The 27,916-nt window shown below is 40.8% G+C and overlaps 1 protein-coding gene across 1 annotated transcript in view; it reads right to left on the reverse strand.

Annotated features, from left to right (window-relative positions):
- Window positions 1-27,916, reverse strand: part of RAPGEF4 (Rap guanine nucleotide exchange factor 4) — a gene marked incomplete at its 5' end in the record, with an annotated part of 261,647 nt that overhangs the window by 102,572 nt on the left and 131,159 nt on the right. The window contains 2 exons of the mRNA XM_025191227.1: window positions 22,552-22,616; window positions 24,247-24,319. Of these exons, the coding sequence (XP_025047012.1) occupies window positions 22,552-22,616; window positions 24,247-24,319 (138 nt within the window). The remainder of the gene's footprint in view (window positions 1-22,551; window positions 22,617-24,246; window positions 24,320-27,916) is intronic.

A 27,916-nucleotide genomic window follows, 5' to 3' on the forward strand; every position in this document is an offset into this window, starting at 1 on the left:
CAAGATGTTAAGTGTTACTGAGCGTGCTCACCTCTCACTGATTCCAGTGGGACTTGAGGATGCCAAGCACTTTGCAGAACTGAGCCTTTAAACCATTCAATAAGCATTTTCAAAGCCTATCAGTGTTCCACCTGTATATGGAGACAACAGCAGAGACAATGAAAAGCCAATACCAGCCTCTCAAAATTCTATTCATTGTTTATTTTAATTTCAAGTATACAACAACCTGCTGTGCCAGGCACCACATCAAACCATGATAAACATAACCAGGCCCATGGGATGCAACCAAAAACAACAGAAAAATAGCAACAGACCTGAAAACCTGCATAAAAACAGAAACCTCCATTTCTCAGTACTCCAAGAACTCCTTCCTTAACCTTTTTCAAATTCCTTCAAAACTGATGCCTTTTACAATGCATTCTGGGGCTGCATCCAGACAATATGCACATTCAGGTGCTTCCCATGCTGCTACCTTGTAGTGCGGGGGAGAGAGACTTTGACTCCAGGAAATCCCAGGAGTCAAAAAAACCCACGAAGAAAAATAGTGGGGAGTGCATGCTGCCCCAAACTGGAGCCTGGCCAGCCAGAGAATTGTGGGCCAGCTTCCCTGCTGCAGGCATGATGTGGCTGCAGATTTCCCAGTCCCTAGGGCTCAATGTAAGGCTGCTGGGGCCAGCACAGTTGTGACCCTAGCCTCCCCTACCCCACCCAGGGTAACCTGCAGTGTGCTAGAGGGTGCATGGCATGGGCGTTCCCTGGGAACAAGCAGGTGTGCTGCTGTTAGTTGTCCCCAGGGAACCAAATGTCTGCACTTGTCAGGACACAGCCTGAGGGTTGCCAGGGTATTTCAGACCAAAGGAATGCCAAAATCGAGAGGTTATAGTGAGGACTGCTTTGCATCAGCTCCCTCTGATAGAAACTAAGGTTTCTCCAGTACAAGCACCTGGTCATGTAATACTAGTATCATGTTCCTGGTAAAATACCTCACTTAACAAATAAAGCTGGACTAGAAAAAATTAAATCAAATATATTTACCTTTCAGGAAACATTAATACTATTTTTGTCAACTTTTTGTCAATTGAAGCATAAAGAAGTCTGAAACTTTTTGCCAAATGCAGGTGGAAAAAAGCTTCCCTGTTAACTGTTGAAATTCTGTCATCAAAAAAAGCCTGGGTCTCTAATCAGATTATGATGGACTCATTAATAAATGTTAGAACTATACTATACTCAAAAAGACTTTTGACTGCTGTTCTCATGCCTGAGTTTATTACAGTATATATCAGAACTGAGTCTCATCCAACTGCAACCAGTTCCCCAATTCTATCTACACATTCAGAGATGCAAAACTTCATTTTTCCTGATGCAACAAAACAGCTGTGCATCATCAGCATGCATAAATCACATCTGCCAGCTTCTTCCCACTAACTCTCTTAATGGCTACACAAGCATATTAAATAGGACAGATGACCTGACATTACCTACTTGAGAGAACCTGTGAAGTTAAAGAACAACACTGCTCACTATGTTTTCTCAGCAAGAAATGAACAGAATGATCTATACGCATCACCTAGATCAGGGGTAGTCAACCAGGGGTTCACATACCCATGTGGATACTTGGGAAGGCCCTAGGGGGTATGCGCGAGTGGGCAGGGGCAGAGCGCTGCCACCCACCACCCCATACCACTGCTTCCCAGGAGCAGAGCGGGGGGAGGGCAAGGGCAGCACTGCTCTTCTGCAGGCTGCACAGGTACCTCCTGGCTGGCTGGACGCAGAAGAAGGAAGCTCGCATGTAGCAGCTGCTGCTGCCACCCACCACCCTGTGCTGCCTTCACTCTGCATCCAACCACGCATTATTAAAAAATGGTGAATATATAGCCCTGATATAATATTAACACCTGATCTCTATCCATCTGCCCTCAAAAATTTTTGACCCTGCCAAAACCCGAAACTAACTAACTGAGAATGATGGCATCTGTAGATGTGCAGGGACACTGCTCCAACACAATGTAATTACAGTGCATCGGAGCAGACTCAATTAATTGAGTTTGCTGGAGCACGCTAATTAGTGCATTCCAGCAACCTCTGTGTCTCATGTATTCAGCATCCCCATGCTTCAAAATGGTGGCAAGGATGTTTTAACTAAAGCTCATCAAATGATCTTTAGGTAAAGCACTCCTGCTGCCATTTTGAACTGCAGGACATTGGATACATGAGACACTGTAGGCACTCTACTTAGAGTGGCTCTTGGAGAAGCTCTAATTAAAGCACCCCCACCCTGCAGCATGTGTAAAGACAACCTATTATATGACTAAAAGTCCAAGGGGAAAAAAAAGACTTCATGGAGACCTTCAGCCATTCTGTATAGGCTATAGACACTCGCATGTGAAGGCACCTTTTCATGTAGATCAGGCCCACATAGCCTGCCCATGCTCTCAGAAAGTGACCTGTAGCAGCAAAAGTGGAAAAGAAGACTGGAACATTGGTAGGAAACACATTCTGATACAAGTTCTGATATAACTTCACACACACATTATTTCTACACGCCTAAGGCAGTGGCACTGAGATAGCAAAATTACACCTCACAGAAGCCTTCTGGACCATAAATTATTTCACATACACATTTCCTGCTGTGTTTGTAATCCAAATAGAGCAGTGCATAACACCCAGAAGGAATAACCATCCAGATGCCAGCTGAACAAAATGAAATTGACTAAATGAAATTGTAATAACTTGGAATCAGGAAACCTGCATTTATTTCCCATCTCTGACGTTAATTCGCTCTGCTGCTATACACAGATCACTTAACCTCTACGTGCCTCAGTTTCTATGGTCTTCATAGAGGGATCACAATATTTGTCAACTCTGTACAACGTATTAGAAATGATGGATGAACAAGGTGTTACATAAATACTAAGGATAATTATTTTTATTTTAAGATCTACTTTTATTGTTTAATCTTAATAAAATGCAAAAGGTAAACAGTATAAATAGTGAGAAGTGAATGTTAACTATTGTTTCTAACCTAATAATCTAAGTTTATTAATGACTTGGGTAGGAACATTTGTCCTTTTAAATCGTCAAAGTGCAATCAGTGTGGCAAACATATTAGAATGTTAAATCAGACCTGCATTATTTAGCCATTTGTACAATGTCTCTTCAACAAAGTGTAAACATCCTTCCTTTTAACACAAAATGATTCAGCCATTACCAAAAATGATACTTCTCTGCAAATGTCAGAGGGAAAAAGAATATTGAAGCAGACTATGACCAGTGCACAAAAAACACTAGTACATGGCTAATGATGTCTTATTTTCCTGTCATTTTTCTACTTCCCTGCCACAATGAAACAGCTGCTATAACTACACTGAATGCATTGAATAAAATGTCCCTAAATGCTAACTCCACAAAGAATGCTCCATACTCTGATAGAGGTATGAGTATAGTTGTCATAGGCAATCTCAGCTAGTGGATGTGATTGGTTTGTGTGCCAGAGCATTCTTTTAGCCTCAGAAAGAATAATGAAACTTTTTTCTATTGTATCACACTACAATTGCTATGTTTTCTTGACCTCTGTGGTATTAGTAATGGTAGATTGGTTTACCTGACATAATTTACATCTCCAAAAGCAATATATGGTGCTGAAGATGAAAAGTTAGTCATAAATAAAGCTGTGAGATTTTTTTACAGAACTGCTGCCCAAACATGCTTTGGTATTTCATAGCAAATATTCTAAAGATTTTCCCAGTTAAATTAATATACAGGGTTTTAACCAGCTGCTGGCAGGCATTCTTTAGACAGTCCTGTACCAGAGACAGTGGGAGAAGTGGCTGCAGGGGCCTGAGACTGCACGGTAACCACTCTCAGGTTGCATATGAGCTGCCAGTTGGACAGCCTGCTTCAGAGGGAGAGCATATGAGCAAAGTACAACTGCAGTAATATATCTTCGCTGGCATCCACCATCATTTGACTAGAGATGTCAGGAGATAGATCTATGAATAGTTATTAAATATAACAGTCAGGGATGTATCATTTGTGAATATGCCTAATTCCTTTTTTGGACTAGCTATACTATCTAGCTTTATAACCGCTTATGGGCATGTACTCTTGGGGCATCTCCAACAATGCTGGCTGCAGCTGTTCAAACTCAGATGGCCAACCACATCATCTATGAATGCCCTCCTTCAGGGGCCCAAGGTCTTATTGACATTGACCATTCTACCTGTTGCTGGTTTTCTGGCCTCATGCTTGCAACAAACGAGTGCGGCAAAACTTGCTTCATCATCATCATCATCATCATCATCGTAGTAACGAGGTCCACCAGTTAACTCCATGCTGTGTAAAACAGTCCTTCCTCTTGTTAGTTTTAAACTGATCTCCTTCTAATTTCAGTGAGTGACCTCTAGATTTAGGATTCTGGGACTTGATGAATAACAGTTCCCTGTTCACTTTGTCCACATCCTTCATGATTTTATAAACCTCAGGTCTATAGGGGAAGAGTACATAGAAAGAACTAGGGCTGCGTGAAGCTTCAGTCCCTGATTTGATTTGGTGGAGATTCAGCCCACTTTGGTGGCCGAATCTCCAATTCCAAATCGAATCAGGGGACCCTTGAATCTCTCTGAATCGAATCAGAACCCTCCGAATCAATTCAGTGATTCAGACACAGACACAGCTTTAAATGTTTTTTCTATATACCTCTAAGTAACAGGTGGCTTGTGAACGCTGTGATGCTGGGGCACATGGAGTATCCCACAGGAGCGTAGTGGGGCTCCTCAGCGCGCTTGGCAGCAGACCCGGAAGTGGGCCAGAAGCACTTCCAGTCCACTTCCGGGTCCACCAGAGAGTGCGCTGAGGGCCCTCCCCCCCCCGTGCCCCTCCCCCAGCTGGGCGACTGGTGCCTCCTGGGTTGGGGGGGGGGGTCCTGAGCACTTGGTGGCGGATCTGGAAATGGACTGGAAGTATTTCCTGTGGGATGCTCCATCTGCCCCACCATCGCAGCATTCATGAACCTCTCGAGAAAAAACATTTAAAGCTGTGTTTATGGCCGAATCGCTGATTCTCCGAATCATTATCGAATCTTCAGATTCAAACTGTCCCCGATTCATTTCAGCCAAGTGATCCAAATCAACAAATCAAATCATTGTCCCTGATTCAGGCTGAATCCTAATCGAATAGGGGCTACTTCACACACCCCTAGATGGAATACCATTATACCTTGGCATGTACCTATGCCAGACCTGCCCCTTGAGACACAGGCATTTGATCAAGAGTTAGAGCAATTTCATGCCAGGGCTGGGGAGCGGTGGGGTCATGGTATGAAATTCTGGCATAATTGAAATCAATAGGAAAACTCACATTAATTTCAGTGGGACCAGGATTTCATAAAGGTAATGCAAAACCATGTTTGTTTCCTGAATACTGCCACCACCATGCTATGTGAACTTGGCAAGTCACTTTACCATTGTGTTCCTCAACCTCTCCACCTGTAAAATGTAGATCATGATACCCATTTGTAAGGTGCTGAGATGTAGGGATGGGAATCATTGTTAACTACTCAAAGTGAAATAATTAAAGTTCGTTATTTCAGTGGGGCCAGGATTTATCACTAAGCATCAAAGTGAAACAGACCGCTGGATTAGAAAGACATCCCTGGCAGTACTAGTAACAGTGTCTGCCATTTTCACAATAAATGTCTCCCTTACCAAGCATGGCAACAGTGGTGCAAGAAACTTAATTTGAATCTCCTTGCACCACTTTCAGTGAATCCAAACTCCTGATCCCCAAAGCATTTTGCCAAGTGTCCCTTTGCCAAGATGTATAACATAAAGAGTATCAAAAAGAGAGACAGTATAATTTGGGTGTGTTAACACATCTGCTTCATATTCCAGCCATCCTATGTACTCTTTATTCTTCTCCTCTGTCAAAGGCAAACTTTTCATCTCTCTTACAAGTAAATTTTCTTAATAGAAAACAATCCTCTTGAAAATTAACCTGAAAAGGAATCTAGGTCTAATAATATATAGTTTCATAGTAGCTAGGGTCAGGAGGGACCTGAACAGATCATCTAGCCTGACCCCCTGCCACAGGCAGGAATGAGATCTGGGTTCACAAGACCCCAGACAGGTATACTAAGAGACCTTATATCATACCTTATATATACTCAGAGACCTTATATTATACCTTTTGGTAGAATGTAGGAATTTTCCATAGATATAGAAAATGTTTCCACAAGCAGGAAAATTGTTAGCATGGAATGCTGGTGTAAACAGATTAAATAAATCTTTTACCAATGACCCCATTTTGGAAGAAACACAAATACTTCTCCTTTTAGCCAGGTCTGATTTTTCATTAGAAAAGTACTTTTCTTTTAGTACAATGGCTTCAATTCTTGCATCATAAATCTAAGGCCATTCAAACATTTTCCACTTAATTTACATATTTTTTCTGGATGTCACTGATAAAAACAACTCTTTTGCTCCTAATGAACATCCACAAAACTAGCTCACAATTCTTCTTCAGACCCTTCCTTACACCTCACCTTTTCAATGATGCCTACAAAATACCTGATAAGGGTTAGGCTGTTGTAAGACCATTGGCTCTCATACCGATGAATATCGTCTCACCATTTCCTTGTAGTTCCTCATTTGTCTACATGTGCCCATTGCCTCTTCTCTTATACTTAAACTGAAAGATTTGTGGGGGGAGGATTAAGTTTATCTTTTGTGTCTGTATAAAGCTTAGCATGAAGGGGCTTCTTCTATGCACCACTATAGTAATTATTATAATAATTATCAGCAGCATCATTGTTGCTATTATTATATTATTATAGTATATTATTATAAAATATAATGAAAAATAATCTGGTTGTCAGAGCACAGCAAGCCATTAAATACTATTTTATGAATGGTCAGATCTGATGCAAAGAGAGGACAGTTGGCTACAAAATACAACTACTGTGCATCTTCTGTGCAACTTTTCTTTAATGTCATCATTTTTTTGCTGCCCAAAGTTTGTGGTCATGCATACACCAATAGGTAAGAGCTAACAATACATACTGGTAGGAGAAATATGAGATACGAAGATGATGTATAGCACCTTGTACTGATTATATAAAGGGGAAGATTGGTTCTATAAAAAGTTAAACAGGACTACTTGAATTTAGGTGCCTAAGTCCCCAAGGGGTATCCAGATGGGCCATGCTGTAGCAGCCACTAATAGAATACATGCTTAAATTAATTTGGCACCTCCATTTGGCCTGCAACGTTCCCTAGGCCTAGGGACAGACATTCAAAAAGCCTGAGCCTGAATTGATTAAATCTTTGCAGGTTAGTCTGACCTGGCTAGGCTGAACCAGTTTGTAACTGGACAGACATTTGCTCTGGACTGAGGAAATTCAGGCACATGCCTGCAGTGGCTCAGCCTAGAAGCCAAGGGGCACTAGAGCAGCCCTCCCTTCCCTTGCACAGTACTGAGCTGAGGCGGGGCATGGCCAGGCCCCTGCAGGACCTCTGATTAGGGAGATCTGCCTGCACGATCCCAGGCTTTTCCCTGCTGGCTGCTCAAGGGGCAGAAGTGTTGCCAGCCCCCTGCACTCTGACACAAACTGACAGGTGAGCAAGCCAGCAGGGGGCTGATAACAGTGATTATCACCTCATCAGCAAAACAATAGGCTCTCTCCATTACTTCAAACTCTTCTTAAACAGCTTACCTGCTGACCTGTTGATTAGTTCCAAATAGTCCTAAGTAGTCAATGTTCTGTTTGCCTGCCCCAGTGAAATTGGAGAGAGGCACACACACAGACACCTCTCAGCATTAGCTAGCATACCATGTGCCTTGGGGCCATGGGGCTGGGGTCTGTACTGTGGGAGATAGAAGGGAGGAAGGGAGAGGGGGATTCCTGCCTAATCAGCAAGCAGCAAGGGGGGCCATGGGGAAGCCATCAGCCCCTGCTGTGCCTGCAAGTCTGTGCTAGAGCTCCAGCCAGGAAGCAGAGGGGAGAGACCAGCTCTCCTGTGGAGCAGAGAGGCTCGCCCAGCCCAGACAGCATGCCAGGATGCTGGGGAGTTTGATTTACCTTAAACCAGCAAGGGGTCTGAGACACATATTGCATAAACCAGTTCGAGCCAAATCAGTTAAGTTTGATACTACATTCAACCAGATTTATCCCAAACTGGTTTTAGCCATTTTCAAACTGGTTTATGTTCACTGAACTTCGGTTCTGGTACAGGTTTAAACCAGTTTCTGATCACTTAAACCAGTTTGTGTGTAATGTCTGTCCCTAGCCTAGGTGCCTACAATGGACTTCTGAGAATGGTAAGAAATGATACAATTCAATCACCTTGGTACCTAACTCCAACCTAAACTCCATTATGATGCTGTATGCAGATATCTAAATTTTGCCTATAGCCCCACAGGGGCCCAAAGCAACAGGTACACTCAGAGCAGCACTAACTTTCACTGACAGCACTGAGTTCAGTACCGTACAAAGTGTAATACATGCGATCACTGTTACTCAATAATACTGTGGTGGTTGTGTCACTCACTTTTTGCATAATAGCACACTGGTTCAAACATTCAGTGACTGACCTGGATTCTAGGCCCTCCCAAGCCTCAGGGGATTTAAACCTATATCTCCCACTACCTAAGAAAAGTGGCTTTAGAATAGTCTGGATGGGGGCACACTCTACTCTTCCTATTAAAGTGGTAATAGAACCAGAAGGAGACCAAACAAGAGAGAGCTTGGCTCTGTAGCCCAAAGATGAAGGCATATTACTGAGAAAGGGAAATCCTATGTCCATTTCCTGCTCCCAGGATTACTTATACATTTTACATTAGGTCAGTGATTCTTAACCAGGATGCTGTGATGCCCTGAGTGTCATGAGATCCTTTTAAGGGTGTCATGGGGTGCCACACAATATTAGCACTATTACATGTATAAACACTTACAAAGATTCACAAGAACAACCCAGAGATTTCAAATAGAAATACATAATCTCAAAACCATTCAGATTTGTTGTGGGTTTTTTGAGTTCTCTGCAACAGAAGAATTGTTCTATTATTTTTCCATAGTTGAAAAAATTAATAAAAGCTAAGAGCTGGCATTTTCCAAGGGGTACCTTGAGTCTAAAAAGGTTGGAAATCACTGTGTTAGATAGCCATTGTTTAAAGAAAAAAACAGAAACAAGCCTGGCAGCAGAGACCAAAACTAAGGTCTGCCTCTCTCAGCTGAGTCCCCTAATCCCTAGGCAACAGAGTTAGGTTCGCTCTTGCTTGCTCCTCTTCTCTGCCTGCTTGTCTCCTGAACCCTTGACTGCCCAGTGGCCCAGCTCCAAAAGGGGAGGTGGAAAGTAACTAACTGCAAAGGTATTGTAAAACAGGAGTGTTAAACGGGAGTATCAAAATGCCTAATGTGCATGATTGTTTACAGAAATATCCAAAACACTGGAGTAACTAGAAGGCCGACTTGAAACCACTAAGTTTTTTCCCCCCATGCATTTAAGAGAGAGTAATTACTGAGAAAGGGACAGACAAATACTTGCCAAACAGGGTTCTGAATACAAGTACCTATTGTTCAGAATTTCAGTCAAATTTACCTCTTTTAACCTAATGAGTAACAGGCACAACTCTTAATATACAGTAACCTGTCTACATTTTAAAATATAGCTTTCATTTATCTATAGTAACTGGGGAAAATCTGACCTTAAATATGCAAATACAACAAACTCTAATCCACCAGTGTTATTAAATGACCAATGGAAATACAGTATTTGACCCTTTTTCATTCACTAGTTTTTGTACCATTAAATCCTACTTCACCTTAACAAGTTTCTGAAGACTGTGGCCTTTGCTTACATCTCCTAGTACACAGCATTAGCTCTGTGAAACCTGCCAGTCTGACTTTCATGTATTTCACAAAATCAAGTCTGTTCTTGTGGGGTAATTAGTGCCCCACCTCTCTGCCTCTTGCAATAAATCCCAGGTCTCCTTTTCCTTATCCTATTTAATTTTGGTGTTAATTCTGATCATATTGCCAACATGGTTGCTCCATGCAACTGAAATTTTGTTCCCACTCCCTTTGAATTATTTCTTCCCTCTTTAAATCTAATCTTAAAAACCTTCCTCGGTTTAAAATTAATTCTTAATTTTGAATTTCTTCATTTTGAAATTGTCACAGTTAAGACTTGTGCAGTATTCCAGGAAAAGGAAACTAGATAGCTTCAAGCACATACAGTGAAAGCAAACACAAGTTAATTTTTGCTGTCTGAGTTGTGAAGCTTAATGACTGTCATGTAAAACAAACAGTGAAAATACTGAACACAGTTACACTATTTGCAACTAACTCAAATATCAAAAGATTCATAAGTAGTCAGTGGAGCCATAAGTAGTCGCAGAGCTCATCACACCTTGTTGTGTATCCGTAGGTGCTTCACGAACAGGTCCAGGGAGGTGATTCTCCCTCTCTACGTGGCACTGCTCAGGCCACAGCTGGAGTACTGTGTCCAGTTCTGGATGTCGCAGTTCAAGCGGAATGTAGACAACCTGGAGAGGGTCCAAAGAAGAGCTATTTGTCTGATTGGAGGCCTGTGGGGAAGGCCCTACGAGGAAAGGCTAAGGGACCTCAACCTTTTTAGCCTCTCCAAGAGAAGGTTGAGAGGGAACCTTGTGGCAGCATACAAATTCATAAGGGGGAAGCAGCACGAAGTAGGCAATGATCTGTTTACTAGGCCACCCTCTGGAATAACAAGGAACAATGGACATAAACTATCGGAGAGTAGATTTAGATTGGACATTAGAAAAAAGTTCTTCACAGTCAGGGTTGCCAGGATCTGGAATGGGATTCCAAGGGAGGTGGTGCTCACCCAGTCCTTGGGGCTCTTCAAGAGGAGACTGGACAGGCACCTGGCTGGGATCACATGATACCAGGTTTGGTGACCCTTTTCTGGCCTACCAGGGGCAGGGGGTCAGACTAGATGGCCCACTGAGGTCCCTTCCGACCCTGGAATCTATGAATCTATTACTCTAATTGTCAGCAGCTAGAGGTGCAGGGCCCCAGAACCCAGACTCCCCCTGCACCTATCTCCTTGATAGCTGGCAGACTTTGTGGCTGCAGCGGGGCCTAGCAGGCCTGCAGTTTTCACCCCCCTGCACCCCAAGACAGATACAGTCCCACAAGCACCCATGTCACACATTTTGCCTGGCAGCCGCCAGAGGTGCAGGGCTACAGAAGGCCCTGCACCTATCTCTTTGACAGCTGGCAGGCTTTGTGGCCTCAAGAGGGACTAGCAAGCCTGCAGCTTTCATACGGTTGCACCTTAACACACACAGTGTCACCCATGTCACGAGTTTTGCTTGTCCGTGGCTTGAGGTACAGTTTCCCCCAAACCCCTGCAGCTATCTCCTTGAAACTTGGCAGGCTTCACTGCCTCAGCAGGGGCTAGCAAGCCTGCAGTTTTGATCCTGCTGTGGCTTCACACATACACATGACATGAGTTTTTGCTTTCAAGATTTGAGGTGCAGTTTCCCCCAAACCCCTGCCCTCAGAAGGGGCTACCATGCCTACAAGTTTCATCCAAATCAGGCCAGAAATGACAAAATTATAGGCTGTTTCAAGCTTCCCAATTATAGCCTATGGGCAAAACGTCGAAACAGCGTCGAAACAGCAAAACTGTTTTGACGAAATTAAACAGCAGTTTCAAATCGAAACAAAATTCAAAACAAAATCCTGTGCCATCGAAACACAAGTTGAAATGGAACAGTGCCATTTCGCACAGCCCTACTGCACATGTGCTCCTGGAAAACAATGCATAACTCAAATTTGCATAATGGGAACCCATTTTTCAATGTAATAAAAGGGATACATTTTGAAACCTCAACTGTACTAACCCCCAGACCCATTTCTAGTACTTTTACAAGACAATTTGGTACTCAACAACAGCAGACAGTACACACAAGCACAAGGTGGTGGTGAATGTTACCATAATGAGGATGGCAACTACAGAAACACGTATTGCAGACAATGAGTGAGGAGCACAGATCCACACAGGAGACTATATGTTGGTGTACATCACTCCCACAGTGCACCACACAAAGCAGCGGACTGTGGGCTTCCACCACACTGATTACATAAGAGTGAATTTACCTCACATATAACTAATTTTTGGTTTAAAAAGGGTCATCACATAAGAGCAAATTTGCACATACAGAACCTGCATAAAGTGAGGGAACCTATACCCTACTTATAAGCAGCTTCAAAGTCTAAGGCAAAATCTAAGTACTATTTCAGGTTTAGTCCTTAGCCATCCCTCTAAGTTGCTCTCCCTCTCCCCATGTGTAGTTTATGGTCATAATACAACTTTAAACAGGGCCTGAATTTCCAGAGGTCCAAGTTCGTCTTGCAGAACTGTATTACAATTTTTTAAACAAAATACTTCTCTGATATGAAAACCTAATATGAAAATATAGTGACAGCCAGGTAGGAAAATAGTCATGGGAGTTGGAAACATGACTTCTTCCTTTTGTTCTAGAACTGAAACAGTGTATTCCTTTCACTTTTATACTTGTAAACTTATGCAGATGTATTTGTGTTTCCTCACTAACTGATATATTTAATACATCTGCATCAATGATTAAGATGCACTGACTCAGAGATCAAACACATTAAGGCTATCACTCCAAACTTTCTTCTAGAAGGAAAATTACAAAAAGAATCAATAATGAAAAAGCCACAAATCATAAATCTTTAAGTACTTGTACAGCATTGCATTTTGCCATCACTAGACTTAATGGGCCAACCATGTATTTAACTATATCTGCTACTTCTGTCTCAAAATTTGCAGCTTCTAATACACAATTCTTTTTAAAAGATGTCACAGAGAAATCATTCTTTTTCTGCTGTCCTGCTTTTGTACATCAGGCCAGCATCCTGGTCCTTGACAGTATAAATAAATAATATATAATGCACACAGATTATAGATAAAAATAAATAGTGTCAATAATAAATCCTGTTATTTAGTACCCACCCAGGTTTTTGTCCTTGGTGCACTTCATAGGTACAAGAGAGTCTCAATAGTTATTACATCAATGCATTGATTGCTTCATACTGGCTTAGGACTCTATTTGACTTTGTGGAATACCAGTTTCCAGAACGCAAGTATATTACGTGTAGGACAGACTCAAAATACTCGGTTAAAGATGATATGACTGACAATGAAAAATCTGATTTTAAGATCCCAGATTCAATTTTTCTGCCATATGAGAAAATAATTACAAGGTTCAAGAAATTCACTTTGCTGTTTCAAATATAGGTGCCAAATGTGTTACTTGTGTACGCTTGACTTGTCTGAAGAAGTGAACCTTGAAAAGAACTACCCCTTTCTCAGTGTAATTACCCACTCTCTTTTCCTGCCTTTCAAATGCAAGTGATAAATGGATGTGCATGTCTTTATGGGTTGTGAAGGAATTGCATGTAATACATGGTAAAGGATCAAGAGCTATCAAATGTGATTCTAAAGTACATCTTATCAGATTTAGCCCTCAGTAGCACTGGCAAGTAATGGCAGCACACTGTCTTTTCTTATTCAACTTGAAAGAAGAGTAATAGTAAATTATTTTTAGATTTAAGGAATTCCCCAGTGCTACCTCACCATAACTTCTACAGGGCCAAGTCATATCTACCACATAGATAGGCAGCTGGATAGACAGGGGCGTGTGCGCGCGCACATGTGCACGTGAACATGAGTACGTACACAAGAGTTGAGCATTTTCAGTGTGCATTATACTCAGCAGTACCAGTGCCAAAACTTCAAATATTTTAAGTCAGACCTCAGTAACCGTGACAGTTAAAACAGAAAATCAATCATGAAAGGTTTTTTGTTCAGTTTGCTGATTTTTTGAGTTCTTCCAGGCTTGTAATTGTAGAACCTCTTTACCAGAGAACTTGTACGAAATCAGGGCTTTATTGTGACAAGCATTATACCAACACACAGTAAAGAGACAGTTCCAAAGAGTTTACAATCTAGTGCTAAACAAGGGGGTGCATATGGTTACATCACCCTTTCAGGCCATGCTGCAGGAGCAGCAACCAGGCACTTTTTTAAGATTCCAGATCAAGTAAGAATTCCTTCCCCCTTCCTTTCCCTTCACACTCAGCAGCATGTCTCCTCCCCTTCTGTCCCATTTTCCCTCTCCCCTACCTCCTGCTACTGCTGTCCCTGGCTGAACTGGGGGTAGGGAGTAGGGCTGTGCAAAAAAATCTTCGGTAGCCAATTTGATTCGGAGATTTGGTCTGAGTCGGTGGCCAAATCTCTGAATCTAATTGTGAAACCCAGTAAAAGATCTGAATCGAATCGGAAGCCTCTGAATCGATTTGGAGAGATATGGATATCCAGAAGGCTTGCAGCAAACAGAAACTGAGATGAGGGAGGGGGATGCGGTGATCTTCCATGTATGGAAAAGGCTGAGGGGAGAAAAGACTGCTCTGGTGTTGACATCTGTAGCAGGCCAGTGACTGTGATCTTTCTCTGAGTTCTCTACCATCAGCAGGGACCATCTCTGCTGTTTTTATCCGGCTCTGCCTTAATATACACGAGTGATACAAATTTTGTTTTCAACAGTTTGAGGTGCACTTTCACAGAAACCCCCACACCTATCTCCTTGAAACTTGGCAGGCTTCATGCCCTTGGAAGGGGTTACCATACCTGCTGGTTTCATTTGAATCTGCAAAAAAATGACAAAGTTATAGGTATTTTAGTGATTCCCCATTATAGTCTACAGCCGAATCTCTGAATTGGCGCCGAATCGGTCATATCGAATTGGGACAGTGATTCGAATCACTGAATCAAGTCACTGTCCCTCCAAATTGGCTGAGTCCAAATCTGAAGCAAATATTTGCTGCTTCACACAGGCCTAGTAGGGATTGCTCCAGAGCTGCTCCTTCCCTGCTCGAACCAGGCTGCATGGGCTCAGCCTAGCACAGCGGCACCCGGCAGTTTCCCACTGACTGTCCAATCCTGGTATTCACTGACAGCCCTTGCTTTCAAAAGGTCAACACATTAAAGACAGATTAAACTCCAGTAAAACAAAGTTACTTTTCCATTTGCTGAAGCAGCCACAGGGAAGTTTCACATGCATATACGAATGACCAGGGAGGTGGCCACAAAATACTATGTTAGTGGTCAGCCCTATCAAGAAGCTTGGGATCCTTGTTTTGTATGGTTATATTATTTCTCTGCTGTGGTGTCTGAGGACATACAAGAAAGTAAGATGATTGATTCATTTCCTGGTGTTTCCATCTTTTTTCGTTCAAAGGCAGAAGTAGTATTTTGCATTAGACTTTAAAATCTTTTTTTTTGTACAAATTCCCATGGATATACTACTGGCATTGCAGTCCTGATCTCAGAATCTCTTGAAGTGACTTCTAATAATTTAGCTTATGCAAAACAAGCTTACATAAAACTGCAGTCTTTCTAACAATTCCACTTACGTTAAATGAGTACTGGTGATATATAAAGACCCGTGTGTTTTTGAAGTCTAAGTTTATTACTGATGTAATAAACTCCTCCACATCTCACACTGCAGTATCTACTATCTCTCCCACCACATTCTGCCACCAGTGTGACTCACTGACAGTGACAATACTCTCACACACGCACAGCCTCCAGACCAGCCAAACTGCTATAGGATCTGCTAAAGCAGAGCATTTCCTCACACTGCAAAATGAAAAGCTTGAACAGACATTTAAGCAAATCATATTATGCTATAATATAGTTGATAATCAGGCCCAAAATATTATAGCAGTCACCAAATGGTCCTAGTATAGTTAGAGCTACATAACAATGTTGTTAAGAAGTCTTTCTATAAAGTGCATTTAACAGAAAAAGGAAAATTATTACCATTACTATCCTATGCTAAGATTAGGAAAACAGACTGGAATACAGCCCAAAAAAGGATTGGGATGTATACCAGTGCATACACACTTGACAGGCACATAGACAAAACTCTCACATAGAAAATGAACTGCAATACACATTTTCCTTTAAGTGCCACAGCAGGGTGACCACTTTCCAAAAGAACACACTGTCATCTCATCTATAATCTTTTTACAATCCCTCATACTTTCTCTTTCTTACTTCAGGGCCAGGCATTACTTGGCAATGTTAAATTTTTTAGTAAATATTTCACCACTAGCCAATTGCCTGTCAAGAATGACAGGGGGCAGGGGCGGGAGGGGGCTGGGATGGAGTGCCGCCATCTAACGCCCCATGCTCCACTGTTCTGCCTCTTGCAGGGAGCAGGGTGGGGGAGCTGAGGCCACCTCGCCTCCCCCACCCTCTGTCCAGTCCCACACCGTCTGTCCGGTCCTCGGCATGGCTTCAGAATCATGGTGGTGCTGCCTCATGCTTGAAGCACTCTGACTGGCTGTTTCTGTCAGCCAATCAGAGTGTGAATATAGCATTATGGACAGACAGACAGACTTAGACTTTTATAATATTAGAATTGATCTGTCAAACCCAGATTTCTTAATCTAGTGGATCAGATAAAAGATGAGGCATCCAGGAATAAATTGTAATATAATGTGGCCAGAGGTAAATTTATCGCTGTGGCTAATATGGTAGACCGGTATGATTACCCTTGCAATGCTGTGAAATCTGTTACAAACTGCTTCTTTTGAATTTTAAGGTAAGCTTTTTTAAACAGTATATTTTAAAGCTTCTACAGTAAGTGCTTGAAAATCAAAATAAGTGAATATTTATTTGGCTTGTAATATTGAAAATGCCAGCAATCCATAGATTAACATTTTGAGTTTTTCTTCTTTTAACCAAAAGATATTTTTATTAAATGTATAATGCTTGACAAAATACCAAATATGGCTTTCGTATCCTTTGTTACATCAGTTGTATGAACAGGCCAAATTCTGTTCTCAGTTACACTAATTTAGGGTCCAAATTCAACATGACACTTAAGTATATGCCCAACTTTAACTATGTGAGAAGTTTCATGGAACTTTATATCAACACCATTAAATCAAAGTAATTAGGAAAGAGAAAAAACAAAGAAATAAATCCCAAGAAGGCACACCAGCAAATCTAGTAAAGGTTTTGCTATGAAAAAAATCCTAAAATAAAACTAAAAAATCTAACAAATTTACAGTTTATCAGGATTTGAACTCATTACCTCTAAAACACAAAACTGGCACTTCAACCACTGTGCAGTACAGACATTGCCTGAAATAATGGGTAGCTGAAGTATTAATGTGACCATCAGAGGGAGCTCATGTTACTCTTTTCTCACAATAGAAACAGAATGGATGGGAAAATAAAAACAGAATATAAAAATGAGAAATTTCAAACAGAGTGTATTCTGCTCATATCAAGATGCGCTGTATTTTCTTGCAAAAAATCATGACAATAATACTATGTATAAGGTTCCCTCAGCATACAAGGAGAAATAAAAAGAAGAATAATGTTCATGCATTTAGTGTCTATATTTTTTCATGCAAGGGATATATAGTTAAATGATTTTTCTATGCAAGGTAGAGGGATTAAGGCAAAACATAAACAATACGTCATTATCATGATCTGGGTACTCTTGGAAAATATGGCATATACACATATAATTAAAGACTCTCATAAAACAAAGGGGTGTGTCATGGTTGCCGAAGCAAGCTTCATTTTGACCTCTCTCAACTTCTGAATGCTTGACTTTCTATCGACACGTTTTTTGGTAAATTTCATTTTTAAAAAATGAAAAAACTTCTGTCCCAGAAATTCAACTGTAGGAAATCAAGAGTGGATCCAAGGGGGTGCAGTGGTGCGGTCACATCCCTGTCTACACATGCACCAACCAACCAATGAGCTCAAATAGCTCCCTACACAGGCGGAGCTCCCACAAGAGCCTGCATGGACAGCTGGGAACTCAGACAGCAAATTGCTCATATGTATGCATAGCACAAGCAGAGGGGATGTGGCTACATCCTCTCACTCCTCTCCTGGATGCGCCCAAGCAGAAAACCAGACTGCACCCCTAACTGGGTCATAAGCAGATGAGGACTTTCAGATCTGCAACATAGACCTTCAGCTAACACCAGAATGAATGTAATTACTCGTAGGTGGCTATCTTCTATGTGGATCAAACAGAGCATATGTTACTAGTGTTCTTCACATATATTTCCTGGCAGGATTAAAATATAGATCCTAAAGACTCAGGTACAGTTCTACTTTTGTTAGGGAGTCATTACAGATCCTGTGTTTTAGCCTGGGTCTCTCTTCTGCTCCTGTTCATCCCAGGCACATCTACATGTGCACTTTAACATGCATTAGCCTATTTTAATGTACATTACAGCTTGAAAAGTGTGCTTTCACTAATGCACATTAAAATAGGCTAAAGCACCATTTTCTGGTACCTTACAATGGAGGTACTAAATTTAATGTGCATTAGCAAAAGCATATTAATGAACATGTAGATGTGCTCCCTTACACTTCTGTTCCTAATTCAACCCCTATGCTGAGTGCAGAAAATCTCTGGAATTTGGCTTTCTAACTCTAACAAGTCTTGGCTAAGCATGTGCACACTAAGATTCATCAAGAATTTAAAATCTGGGTATTGTTAAAGGGGGTGGAGGGGTGGAAAAAGGCACATCCCCAAACCAGGAAAATCCTCTGCCCAAATTTCAAATTCCTGCTATAAAGCTCAGAAATGCTCCACCTTTTCTAGATGAGACAAAGCTGTGAGAATGATTTTGAACAAATACTTTATTTGTCCTTGATCTCATTCTCTGAAGTGGCTGAATCATTTTAGCTCAAACCTTCCAAAAAAAATAAAATAAAATTAGTTGCCATGGAAATGGTCACCAAGGCTGTTAAAATAATAAATAAATGAAAACAGGTCCTTACAATGGGAAATATCAGGCAACCTTATATATGTGTATTGCTTCCAGCTCTATCTGTAACTTATATTCCATACATTTTGAACATGCATATACAAAACTAGGAGTCCCTGAGTCCTTAATACTCTTCAGTAACATTTTCCAAATGATATAAGAGATGATTATTAAGATGCCTAAAACCAAGTTTGTATCTGTTCTCTAAAATGTAACCAAGGATATGAATACAATTTCATATTTTCTTTCAGTTATTTTATAATATGCACTGAATTAATCCTGAACGCAAATGAATTCAAGTTTGGTAAATCGAAATCTCTTTGCAGCTTTCTTCACATAGAAACACTATTTTGATGGAATTAATGAACTAGCAGTACCAAACATTACCATATGGCAAGAAACATGCAAGACAGATATTAGAGGGAAAAAAATCTTATGTTACTCATCACAAGACAAAAAGGTGGCAAGAGAAAAAAATAAGCTATGAACATCAAACTAAAAAAAAAGAAAATATGGAAAATAATCGTATCTAGAGCTTGGAAAAGAATCAAAACAAACTAAGAAAGAAACTAATGCAATTCATATTTTAAGAATGGGATATATGTTCTTTTTAGCAGGGGAATCATTTAAATGCAAAATTAAAACAATCAAGTTCTTTGCAAGCAGTAACAAACTTATTCAGAAGTAAAGAAATCAGTATAATTAGAATTTTAAAAAATAATGGCATTATATTGCTAATTTAATTCCTCTATAAGCTAGACATTTTCTTTACTACATACATACATTCAGTGACTTAAAGGACTTTCTCTATATACCTCAAAAATTCAGCACTCAGTTCATTTCTGGTCCTGTACATACATAGAGGAAATTCTCCACTGGTTGTCTGTATGGTCTTTTGGACAACTTTCTGCCCCTGATCAACACAAAGCTAGTCCACATATATAAGAATCTGGTCCTGCAAGTATAGTACGGTATTCTCCCCATTAAATCCATCTATAATTGACAACAGGTAGGAGGATAGTTCAAGTTGTTCAAGTATTAGGGAATTTAGTACAATTTATAAGTGCATAAATAAATACAGCATCATAAACTAAATATTAAACTACTGCTTGGTGTGTTTACTTTACACTCAAGCCAACTAAAGAGAAGTACTGTCTTGTGCAGAAAGCATAGGACTGAGAGTCCTGTGCCGATTTTGTTTTAGATTCTTATACCATGTTCATCACTCTAGTCTTTGAAAAAAAATTAGTAGACCATTCAAAAAGTATGACAGTCTGTCATATGCTTGGTCTCTCATCCTCTCCCCAGCAGGACCAGTGTTTGCAGTACACTGTTTTGGTTTTGAACACGTATATAATAGTATACATAGTACACATGCAGTGAGGTTTCTTATGGTTCTTAATTTCTGTCAGAGTTCTTTCTACCTGGGCCTGAAAACACTCTCTCTTCTGCATTAGTTTTATGCTCATTGCAAAAAGTTTCATTGTACAAGAGTGAGACTCTTAGTCTTTCCCCCCAGAGCTCTAGTTAATTTTTTAGGTACTCTGGGCCCAGTCCATTGAGTGCTGTGAAGATGAAGACTGAGCTATGGATTTGATACTCTATGGTACAGCAGTGTAGAGAGGGCAGGTTTAATATATTTAATGATAGCTTCTGTTGTTGAGCAAGTTCACTTCAGCCAGATGGAGTTTCTAAGTGCCAAAATCTTCATGGCCAGATAGGTTGTATTGTTGTTATACAGCCAGAAGGAGGCAAAGGTGTGAATAACTGAGGCTAGGATACAATTTAAGAGAGTGAATGGAATCTCCTTGTCAACTAGATGTGATAGAGAACATAACCTGAAGCAGCTGTGTTACATGAGATCTTGATGCTAGTGAGGAATCCAAGAGTAATAGAAAGTTATGCACTGAAGGCACCAACCACATATCTTCACCCCAAGGTGACTGCACTCCCACAACATATTCTTCAAGTTTTTCCTGTCCATCAATCTAACAATCTGTCTTGCTCAGGTTCAGCATCGGCCACCTGTTCTTTATCCAGGAGCTGATCTCATGCAAACATGTGCTGAAGGATAGCTGGTTGTTGCAGCATATTGCTAACATTTGAGTCCATGTCAGATGACTAGCATGTCTACAAGTTGCATGGGGAGAGAATTGACCCTTGGAAACTCCATGCAGAAAGGACCCTTATTCCCTCCAGGAAATACTTGGACCATTTTCGTACAGTACCCTCAACATCTGCTCCCTCTTTCAAGCAAGGCAAGAGTATTTTATTCCAAGGATTCTATTCCTAGTTCTTCTACTGACTTCCTGCACAGTTTACATAAGAACATAAGAAATGCAATACTGGGTCAGACCAATGGCCCATCTAGCCCAGAATTCTGTGTGGCAGAAGGGGATGCTTTAGAGGGAAAACATTGAACCCGGTGTATCTGTAGTGATCTATACCCTGTTCATTACCCCCATCTGGCACACACCATCAATTCCAAGCAAATCAATTATGCCTCAGTTTCTTCATTTTTGGGTGCATAGGGTTATGCCTCAGGTGGTAAGACTTGATCAGCAGCAATGTTTGTAGAACAGTGACAAGTGGAAAGCGGTATCACTGGGCTTAGTACTGTTATTACCAAGTTAACGGAAAAGCGTCTATTTTCATGCAGGATAAGGGTGGGTCAGGAAGTGTCATTCTGTTAGTGAATAAAACTGAGGGAAAAGGAACTTCAGACAGTAATGTCCATAAGCTTAATAAAGGCTAAACCCAATGATTAAGAGAGGTCAGTATCCTGAAGGAAGCAGGACAGACAGACAGGGACAAGCAGAAGTTATTTTTATATTCATTTTCTGTATCTGCAGTCAAATGATGTTTCCATGTCAACTCAAACACTTCTTTAGCCTCCCAAAGACAAAAAATAAATGCAACATATTAAATTACTATGTCCAGAAAGAAAGGCATCCAAGCAACACTATGGATTACTGTAAATTCCTCACTGCTGCCAACCATGGCAGCAGTGGTCCTTAACTGCAATGACTGATACTAATGTTATTTCTTCCTAGCATTGTGGTTATTTTAAACCCAGAACAGCATTACTCACAGATTATTTTATGTGCATTCTGATGTGGTTAGACTGAAGGCACAGAAGCATTTTCTAAATGGGAATTGGCATTGTCTATTCTATGAAGACAGGGGAAAATTCTTCCCCCCTCCCCACCATCCAAAGGTCCAGTACAGTACTCATGCATCATTTAAGACCCACTTAAGCCATAACAATAGGGCTTACTTAGGAGTGAAATGGTACATTGGCTATGTACTGGACCTCTCACAGGGAATCGTTTCAGTCATACACTTTCATCTCAGTAGCTTTGTTATGTGAAATTCAGATTTTTACATATACTTCTGCCAAATTCAACAATAACTGAGTGTCTTTGGAACACTCTTACATGCTGATACTGGATGATACTTCAGCTACTGTTTATGTTGTTTCTGATCCTGAAACCACTAAATTACACTTGTAATTTGTCACTTTATCTTGTAAATAAACTCACCAATAAATTTTACATTTAAGGATTGGCATATCTTTCTCCTTTTACTATTTTTCTCTTTTTATCCAAATTCTTCCCATTTATTTAAAAAAAAAACGTTTGCACAAAGTAAAGTAGAATGAGTTGTGATTTTACCTTATTACAGTTTTTGGATACTGGACAAAGAGCATTGCTAGACATATTTTCCTTGTCAGGCATCCCTAAAAGAAAACAGAAATTAAATCAATGCAGCATACTGCATTCTCTAAATACCAAAGGACTCATTCAGTAAAGTAATGTTGAATTAGGAAAGTTTTATCAATTTAATTCCATGTTTTTGTTGCATATATTTTATCTCCAGTGCTCATTGCTGCATTCCATTAAATTCACCTGACATCTGAGCTCAAAATGTCTTAGTCTTAATGAGGTTTAGGTTGTAGCCGTGTTGGTCTAAGGACATAGGCAGACAAGGTTCCTTGGGTGAATTTGATATCTTTTATTAGACCAACCCAATTAGTCTTAATGAGACATCTAATATCATCTAATATCTTATATTTTTGAGGAAACATACGGAATGCAGTGTAGATATATGCAAAGTGTCACTTTAGGCATGTCACCACAAACTATGTTAAGCAGTGCTGCTCCGCTTAAGCTAATCCTGAACAAGAAGCAAGGTAGCCATGTTTGTGTGGTACTGAGTGGGCTAACAGCACAATGCGTTACAGGGCACTGCTATCTGGCATGGTAAGTTTATAGTTGCCCATATGTAATTTACTAGTCACATGAGTTTTAAAGGAACTTCATATAGCTGTTGAATGCAGTTCTTGACTTGAACGGTGGATACATGGTAACTAATTCATTCTATTCCTCCACTTATCACTGCATACTAGGGTTCATAAACAATTTTAAAAAATTAATCACAATTAATTGTGAGATTAAAAAAAAATAGTTGCATTTTAAACACGCAGTTAAACAATAGTCAGCACCCCCCCACTCAACAGTCCAAAGCCTGTGCACCCCATGGCTCTTCCCTGTCACCACCAACAGTGTACAGCCCCAGCCCACACTGCACCTGCTCTGGACATGCCCCGGCTGGAGCGGACCAGCTGGAACCTACATGAACAACCTGACCCCACCAGCCCTGTGCCTGGCACCAGACTCACCTGCCCACACTGAGCAGCAGCAGTGGCCAGGCAGAAGCAGCTGCTCAGCATGGAGGAAAAGCGGCCCCTCCCCCTTGCTGCTGCTGGGCCCTTCTTGCTGCAGCCACTTGGAGCCTGCACCCAGGTTGCCCTGCGGCTCCTCTGCACTGCCACTGCTGCCCCCCAGGGTGGCCCAGAGGTGGCGGTAACATCAGCGGGAAGGAGCCACAGGGCAGCCTGGGCATGGGCTTTGGGTGGCTGCAGCAAGAAGGGTCTGGCAGTGGTGAGAGGAATGGTCGCTTTTCCCCTGTGCCAAGTTGCAGCTTCTGCCCAGCTGCTGCCACTGCTGCTGCTTCTCAGTGTGGTCGGGCGTATCTGGAGCAAGCACGGGGCAGGCTGGGGTTGGGGCTGTGTGCACAGGTTCTGGCTGGTCTGGAGCTGGTCCACTCTGCTGGTCAAAAAGATGTGCATGATTGATTCAATTAAAAAAATTAACATGTTCAGTTGTTTTTGCGTTAAGCACATAAGCTAACTGTCATTAATTGACAGCCCTACTGCATATCCATTACTTTTCTTTTATTACTGTGTGGGAAAATGTTTTCTGTGTAAAGAATCCACTTTACTTAAAGAAAACAAAACTTCAAAATCTAAGGATTTAAACTTCAAAATCTATTTACTGATTTACTTCTTACTAATAACTTTTACTTACTGTCATTGTTGGAGCCAGTTTCCATAACACCATAAGGAGGAGCCAGAAGTCCTGACATATATTGTCGATATTTCTGAAAGACAGTGACAAATTCACTAAGATACAGATGCATGCTCCATTAACTAGATGATGTCATGGTTACATGCATAAGGTCTTTTACTTCAAATGCACCTAAACTGTGCATTATCAAGCTAGTAAGATGTGCCCTTTCAAATTTTAATGCTATAATAAACACAATACCATTTTAAACAATTCCTTGCTTCTTGATCTGTATACACTGCACTGACTCTAAAAAGATCTAATGGTTCTCCACATATCTTGGTCCCTGGTGTATCCAGAATGTATAATCTTGAATTCCTGCATGAATGGATGTAACATTAGGTATTATCATCTTGTCTATAACTTCTGGGCTAGACAAAGTGAAATATATGTTCTAGAAAATGTGAATTTAGAGTCACAATTCTGAGCTATTTATTCTATCATGTTAAACAAGCAGACATTTCCAAAAACCACAAATAAACATACTAACCATATTAATACACAATTTCACATACATATTTAAACTGTACTATCAGGCTGAACTTTGTATTGATAAACTAATGTCTTCATATCATTGTAAACTATATATCTGTGGCTGGTGTACAGTAATTGACATTGTTGTTCAGTAAACAGTAGCAGAATGGAAACATGATCAATGAAGCTCAAAGTTCATATCACTCTCTGTCTAGGGCCTAAGTAACTTCTCAACTACCAAGGAAATAACACTACTGAAAATACACTCAATGCATCTTACCTAATAAAAACCATATAGCAAATAAATGTGGCATTTTTTGGTTTTAATCCTATCATACTTCTGACATACTTCAGGATAAACAGGTATAAAACTCCTTTGAGCTGGCAGGCAACAAGCTTGTACAAGAGGGAATACCAATCAATAGGGGAAGATTCATCTTTTAGATTTTCGTTTAGCTCTGCAGTAGCTGAGCTTGAACAAATAACTGGTTTGAATTCATGTAGGTGACAACTAAGTATACAAATAATTGAACTGCAAAACTTCTCTCATAATACAATTTTAATTAAAAAGGTTTATCCTTTGCCCTCTGGGACTGGTTTAATGCATTCACTTTAAATATGCTGTCTGCTGGATTTTAGCAGATGCTTGAATTACTTCTTCAACAGTTATTCTCTGTGGAAATGGATATAAAAATGTCATTAATTCTGACCCTGAAGAATGAATGCTTTGTATTCTAAACAGTCACAAAAGCTATATACTGTATATTAATCTTAATAATCCAACCATGTTTTTTAAGACAAGCATTAGATGCTAAAAGCTTAGTAATATGTTGTTTAAAACTCAGCCATAATCCAGATGTAAACTCTTTGGAGCAAAATGTTTGCAAATATAAAAAAGTATATTATAAGGAACTCTACATACTTTTCAGTTTCACCAAGAAAAATCTCTTCTCCCATTCCCTTACTGTGCATTTCTTCTGCATCCCATATTCCACTTTTGTTCTGTGCAAGAAACGTTCACTGACTTTTAAGTTGTTGACTTATTTGTCAACAGCACAAGTGTTGTTGACAAATAACTTCTCTCACAGTGGGGTTGCCAAATAAATGAATATATAAAACTAAAAAGCACAAAAATAAAAGTTAAAGAAAACATTGGTTTAGGTCTAAGGAAAAATTTAAATTTTGGTTTTAATTTTAAATGCATTTAAAATTAAATTTAGCTAAATTTGGCTTTAAACATGGTGCAGAAATAAACCATTGAAACACTTTATTCTAGGAAATGTAAGAAGTGTACTTTTTTACTTTTTAGAATTTTTGTTTTCTCACTCCAGTTGAATTTGTCAAATAGTTTTAGGTGCCCTAAAACTGGATTTTTTTCTGTGAATAATTGATTAATGTGAGAAAATTTCTCCTAAGTTTTAAAAATGAACATTATCATGCCATGTTCATCACTGCCATACAGCACTGCAGTTTATTCTCTAGTTAATGCTTAACAAGCTTCCTGACTACTCTTCTCCTAAAAGGAAACAGATACAATATCATTTCTAAGATGGTTTGAGGAACAACTCAGTGAAAAATAAAAACAGAAGTATTAAAAGTGTAATGAAAAGGACATAACCAACAGCAGCAGAACATGAATCCAGAACCTACCACATCAAGGGCATGTCCCAGCGAGCGCACACATGCAATTTGCGGCACTACAGACCCATCTGCAGCATCGCAAACCACACATGCCACATATGCAGGCGCTTGCTGTGCTGCTAATTTACAGCATGGCAGGTTATTTTCACATCAGGGGATGCTGATGTCAGAGAAACCTGTGGCAGAAAAAAGCAGGGTGGCATGAGTGATGGCAGTGTGCACTGCCTGAAACCAGAGCCTGACTGGCCAGAGCCATGCTCCAGCTGCTAGCCAGGATCCGCATGCCCAGATCACTGCTGCTGGAGCCCTGGGAGGGTCTCAGGTAAGGCTGCTGCCCCCAGCCTCTCCTTCCCAACCCAGTACAATTTGCCACATGCCAGAACACATGTGCAGGGGCGTTCCTCCAGGGACAACTATCGACAGCACAAATATGTGCCACTGTTAGTTGTTCCTGGGGAATGCACCTTCCTGCTCATGGGGGCGTGTCCCAAGAGTGCAAATTCCCACACTTCTAAAGAAGAACTCTTCTTGCTATGATATGTAACTAGGCCTCAACATCTAGAATTAGCCACAAAGGCCGGATCCAGACATGCAGGCAAGCGCAGTTTGTGGCTCCACAAACCTCTCTGTGGCACCACAAACTGCATGCTTGGCACTTTAAAATGTGCCCCATGCTGCAAATTTGTAGCACAGGTGCAAAATTTGCTATCAGGAAATCCTGGTAGCAAGGGAAAAAAATGCCACAAAAAAGTGGCACAGCACACGCCACAGTGATAGCACAATGAAAAGTTGATATGTTAGGGGTGCTGGCTTCCTACGCAATATTGTAGAATCCTGCCATTGTTTAAAAAGCAAATAATCTCAACTTGAAGTCCCCCAAACTAAGGATAAAGATTTGAATTTCCCCAAACTTCATGGGTCAACTCCAACTATGTTAAGGTTGGAAATGGATCTAATTTTTCTATGTGACGATACTCAGCCAAGGGTTACACCAGTGGAAATCAGTTAAAATGTGGGCACAGGGACCTAACACAGAAAGTTCTTCCCCTGAAAGCTCCTACTATTCCTGTAGGATGAGTGCAATCTAGGAAACCTCATCATGACTAAAGGACATTGCTGGACATTACCAGGAATGTTACAGTGTAACAGTGTTACCAGGAGAGCCAGGATTCAGCACACGCCCTTAGCAAGGGGTGGGCAAAATATGGCCTGCGGGCCAGATTCAGCCTGCAGGGCCCCTAAAAAAATTAGAAAATTAATATATATGTGCTCCTGGGTGCCTGTCAAAGATGACAGGCACCAGAGGCAGTAGGACCCAGGGGGGGCCAGCAGCAGGATGCAGCAGTCCAGCTCTGCCCCCCCCCCAGCCATTTCCCTGCCTTCCTGCTGTGCACTGCTCCAGCACACCATGTGGCTCCTGGATGCATTGCTAGACCAGGAAGCACAGGGCTGTGCCGGTACCCAGGTGTGTGTGTGTGTGTGTGTGTGTGTGTGTGTGTGTGTGTGTGTGTGTGTT

This window comes from Alligator sinensis, unplaced genomic scaffold, assembly GCF_000455745.1.
Source record: "Alligator sinensis unplaced genomic scaffold, ASM45574v1 scaffold1469_1, whole genome shotgun sequence".
Lineage (NCBI taxonomy): Eukaryota > Metazoa > Chordata > Crocodylia > Alligatoridae > Alligator > Alligator sinensis.